The sequence below is a fragment of the Cydia pomonella genome, chromosome 1 (assembly GCF_033807575.1).
Source record: "Cydia pomonella isolate Wapato2018A chromosome 1, ilCydPomo1, whole genome shotgun sequence".
NCBI classification, from domain to species: Eukaryota; Metazoa; Arthropoda; class Insecta; order Lepidoptera; family Tortricidae; genus Cydia; species Cydia pomonella.
Window position 1 is genome coordinate 33,626,872 of NC_084703.1, and position 19,769 is coordinate 33,646,640.

A 19,769-nucleotide genomic window follows, 5' to 3' on the forward strand; every position below is an offset into this window, starting at 1 on the left:
TTAGGAGAAAAACCCCCAAAAAGTTTTTTTTTTTTCAGTCAAGCAGAAATCTTTATAGGGCTGTATCTCCTAAACCGTGCGTCGTAGCGTAAAAATAATCAAATTTTCGTTTCCCTTTCGGTAACAACAAAAAACACGAAAAATAAAAAAAGAAAGAAAAAGAAAAGAAAAAAGCGTAATGGCGTGCGTGGTAGCGCCAAAATAATTACATTTCTGTTCCCCTTCTAAACGCCACGCACTGAATAACCTATCACATTAGGACATGAAACAATCATCATCAGCCTATTTTTTTATTATTTTATAGCAAGTTTGAGAAAAGCACTATACAAATCTCGGCGGGAAACGGGGTTGCCGGCCGCGTCTCCCTGTCCGACCTCGCTACGCTCGGCCGTCTATATCTACTTGGCCTGCAATCCTTCGTTTCTCGTCCTCTATAGTAATGTACTATTGTGGCAAATCAAGGGAACATTGTAGTTACCAAAACTATATTTCCACGAATCGACATTTCAATCGACGAGAACCCAAGGCAATCAACAATTGGGTTGTAACAAATTCACAAATATTAAGTATATAAAACGTAAAAGTGTACCTCCATCAGAGCCTTGTGCCGCACCGGTCTGCACGCTGCGTTGGGCCGGATCTGCGTTGTCCTGGTCGTCGGAGTCGCTCTCGGTTTCGGCTTCAGCCAGTAAGTCTAATTCGCTTTCACTCTCCCCTCCTTCTGCACGCTCTGTGCCATTTTCCACTACGACGTGTTGATCTTGTCCTCTGAAAGCAAGACATATAATCTTTAACAGAAAAAAACATACTTCACAAAACGGCCGCAAGACGTAAAATAGTTATCGCAGAAGAGCTCCATTCTGGTCTTCATTAGCGGTACAAATAGCTGTTTGAATGCATATGCTTGGTGTTTAGATTAAAATATATAAATAAAGAATGTTCTTAAGATTTGAGGAGTTCCTCAATTTCTCATAGAACCATCATCAGAAGTCGACCTCGACAAAAATGTTGCTTAAAACTTAAGACAAGACATGTCGTCAGACGTGAAGTGCGTGTCGTTGAGGTGTTCCGTTCTGGTCTTCATTAGTAGTTCCACTTCGTCAAATGTCACTGCATTGTTTGAATATAAATGCTTGATTCGTTGATAATAATACTAAAATTGCTATATCTATAAGATTAGAGGAGTTCCCTCGATTCCTTATGGATTCCATCATCAGAACTAGATTTTGTCACAAATGGAACCAATCTGTAACTTTCATATAATAAAAACAAATTGATTGAGTAATTATGGAGTTCTGAGGTAACAAACATAAAAAATAACATACAACCGAATTGAGAACCTCCTTTCGTTGGAATTTTGAAGTCAGTTAAAAAGTGATACAGTGTCAAGAAACTGCCTTCGCTCAATATTTTTAGTTGTGGCATCCGTTATATTTTTCATGTGCTCTCAAATCGACTGGCAACAAATAAGATAAGTGATCGTCGGAGAGCATTCACTTCTGGCCAAGCAATATCATGAAGCGTAATGATTACCTATCACCCATCGGATCATCATGGTGCTGATTATCAGTGGGCGGGACGGGAGCGGCCGCATTGGGCTCATCGGTCTCGGAGGCATCGTCGTCGCCACCCAGCGCCTCGCCAGCGACCTCGTCGGCGTACTCGGTCGCGACCGGCGTCGACGACCTGTCGGCTACTAACGTGGAACTGCCCATCGACGTGCCTCCCGTGCCTGCATCGCGACCCGGCGCTGCGTTCGACTCTCTGAACAATACATCGCGCGTTACAGAAGCATGTTGCGATTATGATTTCCACAATATATTGCCCATTTAATGTACAGAACATAATCTTACACAAAAGTAATAAACTTACCGCCGCGAATGCGCAAGGCGCGACGCTGCTGTAGATAGTGGCTCTACTCCGAATAAATCTTCACTTCCGTTAACAAGATCAACGAATGTCGTCGCTAGAGGGAATGGGGCCGTAGGGCGCACAACGCCCAAACGCACAGGGGCGAGTAGCGCATCCGCCGCCTCGACCAGCTCTTCAACTGCAAGAGCCACTAAAGCGGCGAACACGCGCCGACACCGTACCAATGACGATGTTATCGAAAGTGGCCTAAAACAAGTTTACATTTTCTAGTATCTGTAGGTTACCAAATACATATTTCTAAAATATATTAATACCTAAAATATGTTTTAACCTACCCCTTCTTTTTTGCGGCACCTGGAGCCATTTCTACGCTAAATATGACAAATATCCGAGCAACAGAGCGTACAAATCTGCGCGCCACTTCACGCGCTCTTTCCGGGCGACCTGGGATCGCTTCGTTCTGTTGTTCTCTTATCAGCGTATTCAGAAGTGTATCAAGCATCTAAAACATAGTTTATTGGTTAATATATAGTCAAAGAACACGTGTATGTTATTATTTCTTTGGGTGTTTGAAAAGAAAGGTTACCTCGTTGGTGCACTTGACAATGAGAGCATGAGTGAATTTGTCAAGTAAGGTGGTGCCGGACTGGTGCGGCGCGGGGCTGCCGGGGCGGCTGTCCCCTTCCCCGACCGCGCAGTTGGCGCCGCAAGACACGGCTGCTTCCACTGCCGCCCAGTCGCCTACAAAATAAATGTTTATATTTATACACCCTTTTAACTAATGCCAATTTTAAAAGGTAAATTCTACGGAAGTGTACATACTGAGTAAGAATAGCAGAGCGCGGCGAGCAAATCTCGGTGGCTCCAAGTCGTGATCGGGAGCATCAACCTCTGCATCAGAGCCGGGCTGCTTGCGTGGACCGCGCCCGCGGCCTCCACCTGCCCTGAATTGACGCTGTTCAACCGCTTGTCGGCCGACAGTTTGCACTAGGAATAGTAGAATCGACTCTCCCCTGAAAACATATTCTACGTGTTATGTATCGTGCTTTTAAATGAGGATAAAGAGTTAACCGTAGCATTATATATTTATTCTGACCTCGAATTGAAATGTGTGGCCAGCTGAGTGTCCTTAGCAAGTCGAATGAGTAAATCGCAACGAGCTGCCCAGTTGCCGCCGACCAGCGCCTTGCAGCGGCATTTCTCCCAGCAGTCGCAGTAAGCCGTTGGCGAGGTGCGCTTTAGTTTGCAATCGTGGCCTTTGTGGCACACCTGAAAAACAATCATCTTAAATCAACAACTCTATGTTCTAAGGGTGCTGGACAGGATTTCCGCGTCCACACACCCTACCATCCGTGCAACAAACCAATAGGGTTGTTTCCAATTTTTTGAAACGCTTGTAATACGTTCTATATTACCCAAACATTGCCCTAAAATTTAACTTATACCCTAAAAACGGCTTTAAATATGTTAAATTAACAAAATATATTTTGACCCATGTTTTCGCACCCAAAACGCTCTTTGAAAATTGTATGACGTCACAGTTTACGGTTTGACATAGTTATGTGTACATACCAAAGAGTAAAGTAATTATATAGGTACATACACACGTAACACCAAGGCCTCCCTTTGTCTATTCTCAGTGCAGAATTTGATACTCAAGCCGTAGCTATTTAGGTGGTGGTGGAACAGACAACGGGGGGCCTACCGCAAAAACCGATAATCGTATATTGTGGGGAGCTTTTTCTTTTACTCTTATCAAGTCGTAATTAGAATGACAGAGAAAAATGCCCGCAATGACGAACTTCGATTTTCGCGGTTCTAGCCCAGTGTCAAACCGTGAGTTGTGACGTCATCAGAATCTTCATTGTCGTTTCGACTTCGGTCACGTGACGTGTGTTAAAAGATATTTTAAATTCAATATTTACAAAAATATGCTCATTAGAGGTCCACTAAAGGTAGTTTAACATGTTCTTATAATATTGGGATACTATTCTGCCCTAAGATTTGTAGATGGAAACACCCTATTATTGTCGTTGTTGCTCTTCATTGAAGTTAGCTTAGGGGACAGACTATGCTAAAGGTTCAAGATTCAACCTACGTGACGCAGAAACAACGATACTATCTAAGTGGTTTCAAGATGTGGAGAACGAACTTTAGATTGCAACGGAGTTCGTGATGGAAGCGCACGCCCTGTTTGAAAGTCTTCAAAATCCAGTAGGTTTGTTGGTGACAATTATATATTTAGTTAGACGATACTGTCACTTTTGCAGCATAGGCTTGAAAAGAAAACCTGACTTCTGAGCCCATTCAAATATTATGCACGTTCCGTGAGACCATGCAACTCATGCAAGTGAAATAGAGATAACACTACGGATGGCCTTCAATTTGAGGTACCCTAGTCATACACTTAAAAACTACATTCAAAATTGTTCCCCAAAAGAAATCTACCCCATTACACATAACAACTCTATGTTAACGTGTAATTTACTTTGTATAAATAGGGTATACAACTGAATGAGTTCCACAGAATAACTTAGGGGTAGTAGAACGCTGCTGAGATGCTTAAATTTGTGTATAGAGTGAATGAATCTGTTTTGGACGACAGCGGCGGCCGTCGCCGCACGCGTCGGACGCGTGTACCTTGCCTAACAATCTGGACGACGCGGATGATTAATTTGAAAAATGAAAATGATTTATTTCATAAATTCCGAGTACACATATGACAAATTAAACAGTGGTTCTTTGTAACTATTTAATTACTTATCTGTAACTTAAAAACTAGAAGTACTTATCATTACGACGATTGAGCAGTTGTAGTAATAATAGCTTTACGTCATAATAAGAACACTGTAGTTGGGTGCGCCTGTGTGTGTGTGTGTGTGTGTGTGTGTGTGTGTGTGTGTGTGTGTGTATGTATGTATGTATGTATGTATGTATGTATGTATGTATGTATGTATGTATGTATTTTAATAATATAATAAGGATACGCACGTATATTGTTACATGCGTAGTTCAAAATGGACAAAATTAATAAATACTACTAAATGGAGATATTTAATTGTTTCAACCTCATGCATTCCCAAAACAATCGCTTCTATCTATTATAAATATCGCTAAATAGCGGTTTGCTATAATTGTGTTGCTAAAACTATAGGCTGGACAAATGACTACGAGTAGATTTGCTTGTGACAAGTGCACTACGAGATAACTGGTATCAATCTGGTCTGAAGCTGCCATTTTACGAGTCGTAATATTTGCGGACAATTTATTGTCTTGGCGGCCAAAAGGTTACAACACTTCTAATATCAACACTTTTTAAGTGTATGATCTAGCTCATTGTCAAGTATAGCAGTATAATTATTTATTGTATAATTTTTCTATAGTTTATGTAAATACACATAACTATAACTATAAAATTAAAAACTGTTACTCATACTCAAAACATTAAGTAAAAAAAACAACGACAAAAGTTACAAAAGAGATCTTTGGTACGTACCAACCACCAACCTATATTTAAAAACTGAGAACTATCACTGAGGTATCACAATCCCTTTATAGAAAACTGGAACTAAACATTCATTGTGTGCACTGTGCCCAAACAATCAAATCCGCAAACAGCCTCTTATCCGAGACACACACGTATCTCCATTTCGTCGCGGGTAAAAATTAACAAAATAGTACCAAGCCATATTCTGATGAATTTAAAAAGCAGTGGAACCATTAAGCAGTCTGTTTTAGACACATTCATTGGATTTGCTAAAGAGACACAAGTAGCTAATAACAAAATAGCTTAAACTGCATACTTTATCAATCAGGAACGTAGGGTTATTTTAAAAGTTGTACACGAAGTTTTGGTATCATTTTTTTGATCAGTTACAACTCCAAACTCAGATGCAGTAAATATCATAAGTGCTATGCTCTCAGAACTGACTCAGTGGTTCCAATACTGCAATTATTAGTTGTTTTTACTCGCAAAGCCGTGCCTACTATCACCAGATTAAGAATGCGGTGCCCTATTACCAAATGTAAAGCATTGCAGCGTGGCGTGGAGGATAAACATTACCTTAGCGCACTCGGTGCAGCAGCATAGAGATCCGGTCAGTCCACATGTTTTACATTCAAAAATGTCCTGAGAAGAAAATAAAAGAGTTTTACATCAATAGCACAAATGATCACGTACCAGCACTAGAAGACAGATTAACGAAGCTCACCCATGGGTTCCGTTAACCTTTACAGTTAAGGAACCCTTTACAACGTAGGGGTGCAAAAAAAAGGTTGTTACCTGATTAATGTGTTCTTGCCCCGTCCACGTGAAACTGCAAGTGTCATTGCAGCACAGCACGAGGAGCGGCGAGTGGTCGGGGTGTGCGTTGGGCGGGAAGATGGCTGCCGCGCGCTGCGCGTCGTCCGCTTCGCCGTCGGCGCACGAACGGATCGCATCCAGTAGCACCACCGCGGCGCGGTATGCCCGCTCCGCTACTGCAGCCATCAGGGGCGTCTGTCCCATGCCATCTCTGCGAGGACATGCGCATTATAAACATATTGGGTTCATGTTCGTTAAGCCGACGATAAGTAATGCAATATTTGAAAAGCACTCACGTGGCAGACAGCAGCTGCATGAGGTACGGCTGTAACGCAGGACTGTCGCACATAGCGCGTAGTGCCAGGAGCGCATTGCCGCGGCGCTCGGCAGGGTCGGCACTGACTATTCCTCCTCCATTGTTGCCACCTCCTTGCATCTTTCTGTAAAAATTACTGTCACATTACTTTTCACCAAGGTACAGTACTAAAAATTTACAATATTGCATAAATATATTGTTGATACGAGATGCACTCACCCATTGCCTGTGAGTCCCATAAGGCTATCCTCATCACCTGAGGCTTCAAAGGTTTCAGGGGGCCAGGATAGCGCCGGAACGGCTTCATCTGCACTAGGGTTAATTCCAACGGTGCCCCCTGACAGGTTAGGTAAAGTCGTAGCATTTTCGACTAAAAACACACATAGATTACAATGTTTTTCTAACAATAGGTACATAGAAAAATATATAAGTCGTCTACAGTTTGTGTACCGGAAAATAAACATTTGTATATGGTATGGTAGCTTTCGTTTCACAATGGTTTCATTTACATTGTAGACGGATTAATGTACCTAACTTCAATGATTATTTCTTGCGGTTAAAGTACTTACCTATATCAGGTTCCTTGTTTGATGTAGGCGCACACATATGAACGCATGCGTGTAGTATGTTCCTATTGCCATCGCAACGCTCTTGCAATATAGATAAAACTTGTTGCTCTGTAAAAAATGGTACGTACATTATAATTGGATTGTGAGTGCAAATTTATAGTAGCACGACTATGTCGGTACATTATGCTGTTATACTTTTCTAAAGCTAACAATAATGCTAAGTGCTTGACTTAAATGCAAGACAAAAGGTTGTGCATATCTTTCTTTCGGAATCGATCTAATTTTGAGAAATAAGTCTAAAAGTAAAATATGACTTACTGGTGACGTCTGATTCCAACTGGTGCAGTAGTTGACGAATTCCATCAAGATCGCAACGTAATACACGCGGCATCATCAGTTGTGGCTCCGGTACCAAAATAATAAGCGCCACCTATAATTATTGTTGGAAGTAGTTGGTTATGGCTAGGACCAGCGGCCTATTTCTCGAACGGTATTGGACTAATATTATTAGTCCACCAACTGTCAAGTCGTATGGGTTACCATGACCACACACTAATAATATTAACACTAATACTAATACCTATGGAAGGTAGAGGCAAGGAACAAAATCTCCATATACCAAAAAGTGTCCGAAAAAAAACCATAAATAGGTGGAGCTACAATACCTAGAATACTTGAGAAAAAAATCAAATCATAGACAGCACACTTCACTCCGTCAATACCGCCTAGGTTCTTAGCTACTCTAGCGCTACTCTGGAGAGATTTGGAACTATTATTTATAGCTGACAGCTGGACACTTGCGACAATTGTGCCTAAGGAGTTTCTGTTCCTTGCTTCTACCTTCCATACTAATACCGTCCAAGAAATGGGCCCTAGGACAGTAAGGCTTGTCCATTAAAAGAAAACAAAATACGTACTTAGTTAAAATTGAGATTTTGAATTCAGATTTCACTTTATTGTATCTTCGTGCGTTCGTAGCCTAAAGAAGGACGCTTACCATGAAGAATTTCGTACATTGACCCGCCTGTTTCTATCTCTATTGCACGCGCAAAATTATATTGCTGTTCCGCTCGCACGTCATTGACTGCCGGCATCATGGGCGCGATTTGGACGGAACAAATTGTGGTAGTATTATAATATAAACGTCATAAGCGCGCTTACAAGGCCTAGTTTCTCCTCTGTGTTGGATATCATATGACAACCTCTTTCGCAATAATTAGAGGCTGCTTATTCTTGGAATTACGATTGCTAAGGCGGACTACATACTATTAACGATGCAACTGGGATAGCGCTTAGATTTAGACATCCTTTAACTGAAAATCAAACACGACCTTACTTTGCCAAATATATTCTTTCTGAGTAATGTAAAACGTACATAGCATACCTGTGATTTTAGTGCTGTGTGATGTGTGTGATGCGTGCCGTGCGGGTAGAGCGGCAGCGCGTGTGCGGCCAGAGCGCGCGCCGGCGGCAGGTTGAGCGGCGGCGGCTCGCGCACCATGCCCACACAGTCGCGCGCGATCGGGTACAGCGCGCCGTTGCCGTCCAGCATCATCACCACCGGTTCGCTGCCCTGCATAGCAAACTTGCTCGTAAAACAAGGCTTGTAATAGTGTTCATTATAATCGTAGCCCTGTATTTCAACGGCTGTTTATTAAAAATAGCCACTGGCTACCATAAATCGCACTCACACATGACTAAGATATAGATAGGGTCATCCTATACCAGTGACATGTCAAACGCTTCGCTTGACAGACAGATGAAGTGTGCTAAAGGGAAGCCATCACGTATATGAACAAACCATGAGTGCGAAAGAGGCAGACTACATATATGAGAAAACGTAACCATTTTTGAGTTCCAAGTCGGCCGAGGCGGTCAAGATCATATTGCCATATTTTTAGACGTGAAAAATATAAGAGAATCAAAAAGAAAAATCTATATTAAGTAATTTAGTGAAGATGGTGTCATGTTGTGTTCCGGGTTGTAGTGTTTCAGGGCCAAAAAACCCAGGTAAATACTCATTTCACAGGTAATTATGATATTCTGAGCGAAGTTTTCTTAACGGTATTTCGTCAAATTAACAGCATAAAAAGTGTAAAAAGCCGGTTTATACAGTTAATTATAAGTTTTTCTTCAATTGTTTGTTAATATTTCATCATATTAGTCAAGTATTTAGAATATTTTGTGTAAAAACCTATACTGTTATTTTAAGCTAGGGCTTGACAAAACGTGCATATGACTGTATCGATAACTCGTCGGTATATTAGTAGGTATGGCACTTGCAGTCAACTCGGGGGATCTCACAGTAAGAGTTCGCAGAAAACTTAAAAATAAATGTAAGAAATGAAGTAACTCAAAAACGATTTATCAATGATCACACATATTTGTATTCACAATGGACTAATTGGCGAAATATAAAAAATAATGACATTGGTGTTTATATGCCTTTAATACCATGTTTTTTAACACGCTTTTATTAGGTCGACCTGTATGTAACTAACTATTTAATGGAATCTAAGGTAACTAATTTAACCATCTTCCAAGGATCGTAGCGTCATGAAAATTGGCAGCTGTATGTAGTTCTGATGACAATACAATAATATGGTACTATCAAACTGATCTGATGATGGAGCCAGAAGAAATGAACTGGAACTTCTTGATGGAACATCGTATCATAGCTGTGTTTGAATTTATTAATAAAGTCTTGTAATGAACTTTGACCACGATTAGGTTTCAAGGTCTGATGATGAAGCCGGAAGATAGGGACTGGCATTCCATGATGGAATATCGTATCATAGTCGTGTTTGCACTTGTGACAAAGTTCACGTAATGGACTTTGAACAAGATCAGGTTTCGAGGTTATAACAAACCACCATGCACCCTACACCATAAAAAGCGTGTTTTTCTAGTGTTTTTTAAACTATTAATTGATGTCCGTCTCCGATAAAAGGGCGTGGTAGTTTCGTTGGGGGAGATAAGGAAAGGCGGTCATTGAATCCTGAAGTACTTGGATCGGAATCCATTTTGATATGCCCAAAATGCAAATAAATTTACGTAAGTACAATTTTTGATTCACAAGTCACAACTGACTCAAATGTATTCCTTAATTTGTCTATGCACGTCGTGGGTTACCAGTCATAAAACGAATCGAACGACTTCAAACATGTCAGAGGGCCTACCGCGAACACCGAAGTTCTTAAATTGGGGGCATCTTCCTCTTTCACTCTATATAAGACGTAATTAGAGTGATCGCGGTGTAGTGTTCACGGCCCTTTGTTCCTAGCGCATATATAAAAGGGGTAATATCTTATTAAACCTTCTAATTAAATCGGCTTTTCTTTTTTAAGTTAATTTTATTTTTACATTATTAGTCTTAAGTTTTCTGAGTGATGCAGCACTCTGCAGGACTTGTTTCATTCTGGCCAAAACGTCGTGTCACTAAAATGTTTTCCGCTTCGGGTACGTTTCAGATTTCATGGTCTGGATCTGAACCCATCAAGATTTGAGGAGTTCCCTCAATTCCTCATGGAACTCATTATCAAAACTGGACCTTGACAAAAATGTGTCGTTGTCCTTAACAAACTTAACGAACAAAACAAGTATGGCCAAACGTGAAATGAGAGTCATTATTGAAGAATACCGTTCTGGTCTTCATCAACAGGTTCACTTCATCAAATGGTACTTTTTTAGAGCAAATGCTTGATTTGCTGAGGAAAATACAAAATTTGATGTATGCCAATAAGATCTGAGAAGTTCCCTTAATTCCTCATGGATTCAAACATCAGAACTCGTCTCTGACAACAATGGAACCAACTTGAAAGTATATGATTGCATGCAAAAAAATATTTTTCTAAATCGGTTGAGAAATGACGGATATGGGCTCTGGTGGCTTAGCGGTAAGAGCGTGCGACTTGCAATCCGAAGGTCGCAAGTTCAAACCCCAGTTCATACCAATGAGATTTTCGGAACTTATGTACGAAATATCATTTGATATTTAACAGACGCTTTTCGGTGAAGGAAAACATCGTGAGGAAACCGGACTAATCCCAACAAGGCCTAGTTTTACCCTCTGGGTTGGAAGGTCAGATGGCAGTCGCTTTCGTGAAAATTACTGCCTACGCCAAATCTTGGGATTAGTTGTCAAGCTGACCCCAGGCTCCCATGAGCCGTGGCAAACTGCCGGGACAACGCAAGGAAGAAGGACAGTTCAGAAATGACGGAGTTTTGTGGGAGCATACCTACAGACATACAAAAAATCTACGGTATAGTTTGGTCGCTGACGTACATACCTATAGCTTATATTTCTAATAAACCTTTTCCAATATGTAAATAAAAGAACCGTAAGAATAGACTGCACATAAGCATAATCCCACTCCGGAGGACCTTACCAGTCTGTCCTAAAAGCGATCATCTTCAAAAACCTATTTTAATGATCTATCTTGTTCACAGAGCTAAAGATTCGTTTTGCTATAAGTCAAATGAAAAAGAAAAATTAAGATGTATGTAAAATTGCTTGGAAAAATTATGAATGGAATTAATTCATAACGTAACGCTGCACTGTTGCAGCTGGGTGTATAGGCTAGTCTCGTATTTACCTCAGCAGCGGTGGCGAGTTGAATCGCTTGTCCGTTTGAGTGGCCAAGGAGGGCCCCGTGGTCAGTGGGGAAGGCGCTGTCGGTGAGCGCGCGCGTGGCGCCTACTGCGTACACGGCGTAGGCGAGCGCTCCGCCCGGCCGGCGGACTACGGCGTGAACGCCGCGCCCGTCCACCTAATCAAATATCGGTCAATTTATGGCCTTGATCGAAGATCCCACTAGCAGTAATGATTAATGATTCACTCGATATAACTTTTGTATGTATAAGGGTGATTCCATTAAAGTCAGTTAACTTTGTGTTTCAGAAATTATAACAGGTTCATATTAAAAATATTATATATGTTTTCTTTCATAGATAAATATAAGCCGTTTAATCAGGTCCTCCGTTTTGATATTGATCATTTATTATAGAAAATAATGATTGTGTTTTAAAGCTCGTGCAAAAGCCATGTCTTATTTCCAAATTTTAGAATTGTTATTTTTTTACAGTTAACACTTTAGCATATTTTTATTAAACTTTATAAGGTTTTCGTTGGAGTCTGCAAATATAGTCTATTTTCTGATTTTTGTCACGACATTTGCCTTTGATTAAAATGTGTAATAATTCAATATAAAAAAAACTAAAATTTTGGGTTGGCCCCCTCTTATTATATGGGGAGATACTTACAGCAATAGAAATGACTTGGACGTCAGCCGGAAGGGCTATCTTCCTAGGCGAGCGCTGTAGGCAGTCAGGACCGCGAGGGCCTGCCGTGCCGGAGCCCCACTTCACGGCCACCAAGTCATCTTTACGCACTAAACGGCAGTCTTGAAGTAAAGCCGTCCAGTCTTCAGGCGCTGATGGAACCACCTCCTGTTTAAATATGTAAACACGTTTACGTTAACTACCGTAAGAACGAAAGATCGATATTTTTTTAAAGGCTTTCATATAAATAAAGGTCAATGAGGACAACACACTGGCATTAGGGCATGCAAAATCACTGATATCGACTCAATCCTGGGAAATTTAAAACTGAGTCACTAGAATTCCCGGGTAATCGAGAAATATCTAGGCTGGAAATTAAGTTTCATTTTAAGTAGAATATTACCGTATATTCCTGTAGGCGTATAGCAATAATAAAATAAAAAAAACACTTCAACGTGTTTTAAGGCACGTATCGAGTCTTGTCCACGATCTTTAACCTATATGCACTGCGTCTCACTTTGTCATTGAGCAAAACGTGAGACGCAAATACACGTTGAAGCAAGATATTGGACAGATGGAATACCACCCTTTCCCACAGTTTCCGATAGCTCCGCACCATTCGCCTGTATTTCGAAGCCTTATACTTTGTGTGTAAGCCTCCGATTTCGCCAATCAATCTACAGAGATGCCCTGATTTCGCGTGCCAATTTGCAGCTCAGAGTAGAAGGTGGGTGAATCAACTTTTTTTGTTTTGTTATCCTGTCCCGTTGTCCAAGGGACAACAGTGGCACAGTTTGTTTGAAGAGACGTTGTATGCCGTTCTATTAACATGCTTAGTAGGGGGCCCATTATCGACATTGGTTAAAACGACCACAAAAACGCAAGTTTAATACATTTAAGTACCATAAAATCAGTATTTTAATGAACTTTTGTCCCCTGGACAACTAATCGTAACCATGGCAACGAGTGACGCTAAAAAGTTGATTCTCCCAGATGCACTGCACAATGCACTTTTTAAAAAGTAAATGTAGGTATTCCACTAATCCACTCCTTTTCAATTTGTATTTTATTTTGCGGTGTGAAGATGTTTTACTGATGAAAAATGTATTTTAACAAGTTAAGCGACGATAAAATTCGTTTTATAAATGAATAAACATTGGTTTTTCAGGTCATTTTGAATCATTTGATATTTACCAGTCGCTTTTCGGTGAAGAAAAACATCGTGAGGAAACCGCACTAATTCCAACCAGGCCTAGTTTACCCACTGGGTAGGAAGGTCAGATGGCAGTCGCTTTCGTAAAAACTAGTGCCTACGCCAAATCTTGGGATTAGCTGTCATGCAGCCCCCAGGCTCCCATGAGCCGTGGCAAAATGCCGGGATAACGCGAGGAAGATTCACGTATAGGTGCATACTTTCTACAATGCGTTTCTTCACGCCACAAAGGAGCTTGTTGAAAAGAGCTTTTAAAAAAATATCGAAGACCCGAGTCTCACGGATCCTAATCTTTTTGGGTTCTTCCAGCTCAGAATACTAGCATATTCAAACTTGATGCCAAAAAATGTCTCCAAAATATGTAGCTTTCCATCACAGAAGGGTCCTTATGCTTCAAGTACAATAAAGGTGTGTTCCATCTGAAACTCCAACCAGTATAATATATTTTGTGAATTACATATCCTTACCTTATTCATCCAAACTGAGCAGTACCAAATTTTCTCGATAGGTGGTAATCGAGAAAATTTGGTACTGCTCAGTTTGGTTACCTGTGTTAAAGTGACATCTTTGTTGGCTATGATTCAACTTAACCTCGCCATCTTGGTTTACATGGATAGTGTAAAGATCACTCACACAAGCAAACTAGAACCAAAATCTTCTCAATTATTAAATGGATTTTTCAATAATATTCTGCAATAACTAGTTATTATTTTTTATCTTGCGCAGACAAATGAATATGTTTTACTTAAATGAATAAAATTGTATGAAATTTTCATAAGGAGAACCACCTTAAATTAAATAAATTACCACCGCGCACTTGTTGTTAAGGAGTAGTTTGTATAAAACTTCTCAATGCGTCATTTTGCAGCTTTTAGCAAGAAAAGATAGTAAATGTGTACTAATTAATATTATTCAAACGTTGTCTATAAAAAGCCATATTAATAAGATGTGGATTTCATTACAGCTTCCAGTAATAGCGTCGACCTTTATTCAAAAACTAGCATTAAAACAGAAACTATAACAGTCAAAAGTCTCCACGGACGCTTCTTATCAGCATTTAGTAACCACTATCCATTTTTTCTTAATATTGTCTGTTTAATATTCCACAATACAGAATGTACACAGCTAATGGCTCTATTTTGCAGCTTTTAGTAAATACAAATGCTTTAAGCTGAATAATGTTTGACTAATTGTGTAAGAAATAAGTATTATTCAGCTTTATTATGCAAAACCGATACTATACAAAATTTAATTGAGCATAAATTGGTATACAGGCCCACATATTTCCTTATTCCGAATTTAATTACTTCCAGCGCTTATACACAATATTAATGCAATCGTAATTTGAATAAGATGATAATTTAACTGTATTATCCTGCGTGTGCTTGGGATAGCTTATAAAGTACTTGCAGAGTCTGGGAAATGGCAATTTGTGGATGAGTATCGATTTTGTCAGACGAATAATGGTTTTTTTTTTTTTGAGCTTGACCATAATGAAGAACTTCCTGTAATATTTTTGCTACAATAAGGTGAACATTTGCAAGCATATGGCCGCCTTTACAACTGCAAGTTTTACTTACGTAAGTCATTGACGATAAATTTTCAAGTGTAAACACTTGTTGTAAGTAGCTTATACAGTAAGCTTTTTTACTGCTTTCGTAAGTTGGGAAATTACAAGTCTAAACACGTTCGTGTTTGTTTATGGAAGCGACTCACAGCTTATCGAACTAAATTAATAAGTTGAGAACTTACACCAAAACAATGTCCTCTAAACAAAAAAAAAAAAAACAAGACCTGGTCACCAGACGAGGTAGAAACTTTAATTACCGCTTTTGAAGCACGTCCCATACTGTGGGACTGCCAAAATATAGAATACAAAATCTCAGGTGGTGAAATTGCCTGTCGAAAATGTATATCGTTTTCTTTTAATGACTGGTGTAGCTTTTTCCAAAATAAATCAAAAATTTGTAGCATGATTTCTTCTAATATTGAAAAATTTGGCTCGGTTTTCCATTCTCAATTCCTTCAAAAGATTTTCAAACGCACCTCGTGCCATTCTTATTACTAGCCAAAGATTTACCCAGCATTTTCTTTCAGCATTCTTTTGGTTTCGCCTTTTATTACATAAAATTATATAAGCAGCAGCCGCTTGTACGTGGCGACTATGCGTAGACATTTTTATTATTGATTTAGTAAGCATATGTAAATGGGCGTGTAATAATATATGTAAGTTTAAACACAAAATTTACGTAAGCATTTTTTACTGTAAGTTTATTTTAAGTGTAAATGCAACCGTAAGTAAGTTATATAAATATTACGAAAGTAACTTACAGGTGTAAATGCGGCCTATTAGAGAAAAATAAGTTAGTTACCTTGCCGTCTTTGCCAACAACCGGGAACCGAACGGCCGCGTAGGCGCCGTCAACCTTTAGGACGCGTCCGAGCGGCACGCTCTTGACGTCCTCAAGGAACACGACCTCCTTCAGCGGCCATTCCTCCTCGTCGCGTTTAGACCCGTCATTCGATGAACCCTCCTCTCCACGGAAAGTCACGCGTTTGGCACGCTCTGTAAACACGTTGATTGTCATTGTCATATAATATTACACATTAATTGATGTCTTAGCTTGAGTAGCGTTAGATAAGTAACACTCTAATAAAATGGTCTCCTTACTATGCGAGGTGCTAGTATCACTGCAAGTGGACGAGGCCGGACTGGGCGGCGGCGGCATGTCGAGCCGGTCTGCCATGTCCTTGTTACTGTCCTTGCCTGCGTCCTTACTGGCACTGCTGGATGATGAGGCTTTCACTGATGACACTGTTAGCGGTGACTGGTTCTGTATAAACAAAGGTTTTAACAATCACTGCTATGGACAACAAGAACAGCAAGAAAATTAATCTCATTATTAATCCCAACACAAAGTTGATGTATCTGTGGCGTAGCTTCTTAATGGATCACTTTGATTCCTTTTTTTGACAACTTTTTAAAGTGTTTAGTGAAAATCGGTGCAGAACATCGTAGACAATCAACTGTCATCTGGGCCGTATGTTTCAAGAACATGGTAACCTAAACCGAATTCAATTTTGAACGCATATTTGTTTGTTATTTCATTCATAGATTCATCGCAACTTACTTGTAAATCTCTCTTATCCTTGTCTGAAAGCGAGCGATCTGGTTGCGGCGGGGGCAACAGTTTAAACCGACAAGTATCAGAGATATTCCAGGCAGCATTTTGAAGCACACCAACTTTAGGTACTCCCGTTGACATATTAAACCCTAAAATGGAAATAAATGTTATCATTTCAAATGTTAACATAAGTATTCATAGGTATACAAATATTTCATCAAATTTGCCATGATTGTCAATAATTTTACAGTACATATGATGCTACCTTACCGCACTTGTGCGCAAATTAGCATATTACGTTACTGTGTCAAAAATCTAAAAGGCCATATGTACTGTAAACCGTTGTACGATACATGTGCGAATAGGTAATTCGCAACTCGTGTCAATTTAAAACACTCCCTTCGGTCGTGTTTTAATTTATCACCACTCGTTTCGAATTTCCTATTTTTCGCACTTGTATCGTAATGTACTATTACAGTACTTTACCGCACTTGTGGGATAACTAGCACATTACGTAACTATGTGGAAAATTTAAAGGGTCATATGTACTGTAAAACGTTGTACGATACATGTGCGAATAGGTACCCTTCGGTCGTGTTTGAATTTTTCGCCACTCGTTTCGTATTTACTATTTTTCGCACTTGTATCGTAATGTACTATAAATAAGTTGTAACGCCACGCAACAACACACAACGGCACGTCATTGAGAACCTTGTCAAAATGCACAAAGGCTTTTGGGTTTTAGCCGCGCACGTCAGTTAAAGCCTGTGCACACCGGGTGCGTGTGCGTAAACGTGCACGTGCGCGTTGTAATATACAAATCCTTATGAGAGGCGGCACACCGCTTGCGTGACGTGTGCGTGCGCGGCTTAAACATATTGGCGCACGCGCACATCTACGCACACGCAGCCGGTGTGCTCTGGCCTTAACTAGTTTAGCTGCTGAAGTTGCAGTAGTAGAGAGTACTGACCAACGGCCCCAGGTTGGTACATGGGTGCGTTCTTCATGGTAACGCTTTGTCCAGCCTGCAGGTCCTGCGGCGTCGCGGACGAGTGTCCGCGCTGCTTACGGGACCGCGCTCGGTGCTTCTCCCACAGACGGGCGCGCTGGCCCAGGGGCAGGACCCCCCTGTTAACAATCACATTACCATATAAGGAGTGTCATTCACGATGTGGCGTCCCTTGACTCGTAATGCCTTATTAAAGGTTAGATTTGACAAATATGCGCGGCGTCATCGTGAATAACATGAACTATAATATTGTTCATCATTGAGGCTAAGACAATAATATTACTATGCGATGTTCATCATTCCGAAACAGCTGTTTGTTACGGCATCAGTCATCATTGTTACATGTTGGAGGTAATTATCGTACACCCCAACACGCAAAAAACCTGTCTGAATCTGATGCATTTTTATTGTGAATTAATAGTTTAACTCTTTTTCCATAAAGGTAGTCTGATTTTTTTACCTTAATACATACTATAAATAAAGTACCAAGCTACATTGACGTTTTTAGGCACTTAACGTCCCATCATGTTCCTGTAGGCCGGTCTTTAGGCGTGCGCCTTTGTGGCTATTCGTCAAACATGCATTGTACTTACCACCAATAAAGCGCTCCTGATTCCAGTCTAGCGACAGTGTACAGTGAGCACACGTGCAGTGATATAGCCCTGTCGGAGCCAAACTCCGAGAATGTTTGTAGAGGATGTTCTAAGCGTGATGCGCCTAGTGCATGCGCTGCAAGGAATTATTATAATATATACATTTTTATAAATTGAAATATATAAACGCAACATTGACAGTGTTATTTGCATAGGATCATTTATTTTTGGGCTTAGTTGATAGGAATATAAATGTTGGTTTCAGTTGCTGGATAATAAAGACATTTGTATTTTCTGTTTCCTAAAGTTAAGAACATCGTCAAAACAAATAATCACAATTTTGTTATCATTACTGTGTTACTGACTTAGTCAATTTGTGTAATAATGTCCTATAATAATTATTTTTATTTATTTATTTATAACTACAAACAGAGGAGGGTTTTCACCGACATAAATCACACCCAAAAAGTATTCTTAACTTTCAGGAACAGAAGATACAACCTTTGTTTGAGCAGGCTATACAAAGTTTTTGAACAGGATGTAAATAAAGACATCTTGAAACAAAAATGGCAGAGTTAAATACCGATGGATTCATCGAGGAAGGTGGCGATCCTGCCGGTGTCGGAGAGCACGGACACGCGGATGCCGGCCGCTCCGACGCTGACCACGCGCTCGCCGGCCGCCAGTCCGAGCCAGTTGGAACGAGGGTGATACGCGCATCCCGCACCAGACGCCTTCAACCACCAACAAATATGCATTATTTTAAATATTTATTTTTATTACTATTGCATTTGGCCTGGTAAATTTGGTGAAGACTGTTAAATCGAAATAGGTACAAAGAATCACCTTTTTATGTAACAAGATTATGATCAATTAACCTGCGTAGAAACAAAATCGCTAAATCAGCTCTGACAATCTCCATGACACGTTCCCTGTTCCATAGCAAGGGTAAAATTTGCTCCCCAAGTTCACTTCAGTACTTGTTATATTTATAATGTATTTTTGGGTTTATAAGAATTGTGATATGTTGTAAGTGTGCTTTTTTACTTCCATTCCCATATAATCATGTGTCCTTTTGGATACATGGACTCCGGGTAACACAGTTTTGGTATCCAAATTGACATACAGGACAGGGAACGTGTTAAGCAGAGATACTCCTTCCTCGTGAGATTCATTAATTTACTCGCGGTGCAATGATTGTTGTAGCATTATAGGAGTAAAGATTGCCAATTGCTTCCTACAAACGGTTTTTGGAATAAGTCCGAACTAACAGGTTGTTTTCTGTAATCTATGGTTTATTTTTCCGCTATGTGTATGTGTTTGCGATTTATAATAGTACATTGTGCAACGAGAGGGGTAAGTGAAATTTTGGACACGAGGGCGGTAATTCCCGACAGCCGCAGGCAGGAGGGAATTAAAGACCCGAGTTTGCAATATTCTTACCCCCGGAGTCAAACATAATGTTTTTCATCACACTTGCGAAGAAATA

The 19,769-nt window shown here is 40.2% G+C and overlaps 1 protein-coding gene across 15 annotated transcripts in view; it reads right to left on the reverse strand.

The window, feature by feature from the left end:
- The window catches only part of LOC133520466 (E3 ubiquitin-protein ligase hyd), a 66,075-nt gene that overhangs the window by 30,257 nt on the left and 16,049 nt on the right, over positions 1 to 19,769 (reverse strand). For 10 of the 15 annotated variants that reach the window (XM_061854950.1, XM_061854986.1, XM_061854978.1 and 7 more), the window contains exons 7-28: positions 18,864 to 19,014; positions 18,281 to 18,416; positions 17,649 to 17,806; positions 16,685 to 16,827; positions 16,225 to 16,387; positions 15,926 to 16,119; positions 12,323 to 12,508; positions 11,656 to 11,829; positions 8,445 to 8,633; positions 7,379 to 7,490; positions 7,061 to 7,168; positions 6,711 to 6,861; positions 6,472 to 6,627; positions 6,155 to 6,386; positions 5,936 to 6,001; positions 2,969 to 3,141; positions 2,695 to 2,885; positions 2,459 to 2,613; positions 2,208 to 2,374; positions 1,873 to 2,118; positions 1,534 to 1,764; positions 590 to 768 (exon numbers count right to left, since the gene is read on the reverse strand). In XM_061854950.1, coding sequence (XP_061710934.1) covers positions 590 to 768; positions 1,534 to 1,764; positions 1,873 to 2,118; positions 2,208 to 2,374; positions 2,459 to 2,613; positions 2,695 to 2,885; positions 2,969 to 3,141; positions 5,936 to 6,001; positions 6,155 to 6,386; positions 6,472 to 6,627; positions 6,711 to 6,861; positions 7,061 to 7,168; positions 7,379 to 7,490; positions 8,445 to 8,633; positions 11,656 to 11,829; positions 12,323 to 12,508; positions 15,926 to 16,119; positions 16,225 to 16,387; positions 16,685 to 16,827; positions 17,649 to 17,806; positions 18,281 to 18,416; positions 18,864 to 19,014 — 3,661 coding nt within the window. The remainder of the gene's footprint in view (positions 1 to 589; positions 769 to 1,533; positions 1,765 to 1,872; positions 2,119 to 2,207; positions 2,375 to 2,458; positions 2,614 to 2,694; positions 2,886 to 2,968; positions 3,142 to 5,935; positions 6,002 to 6,154; positions 6,387 to 6,471; positions 6,628 to 6,710; positions 6,862 to 7,060; positions 7,169 to 7,378; positions 7,491 to 8,444; positions 8,634 to 11,655; positions 11,830 to 12,322; positions 12,509 to 15,925; positions 16,120 to 16,224; positions 16,388 to 16,684; positions 16,828 to 17,648; positions 17,807 to 18,280; positions 18,417 to 18,863; positions 19,015 to 19,769) is intronic. The other 5 variants (XM_061855017.1, XM_061855000.1, XM_061854933.1 and 2 more) reach the window with 1 other exon arrangement.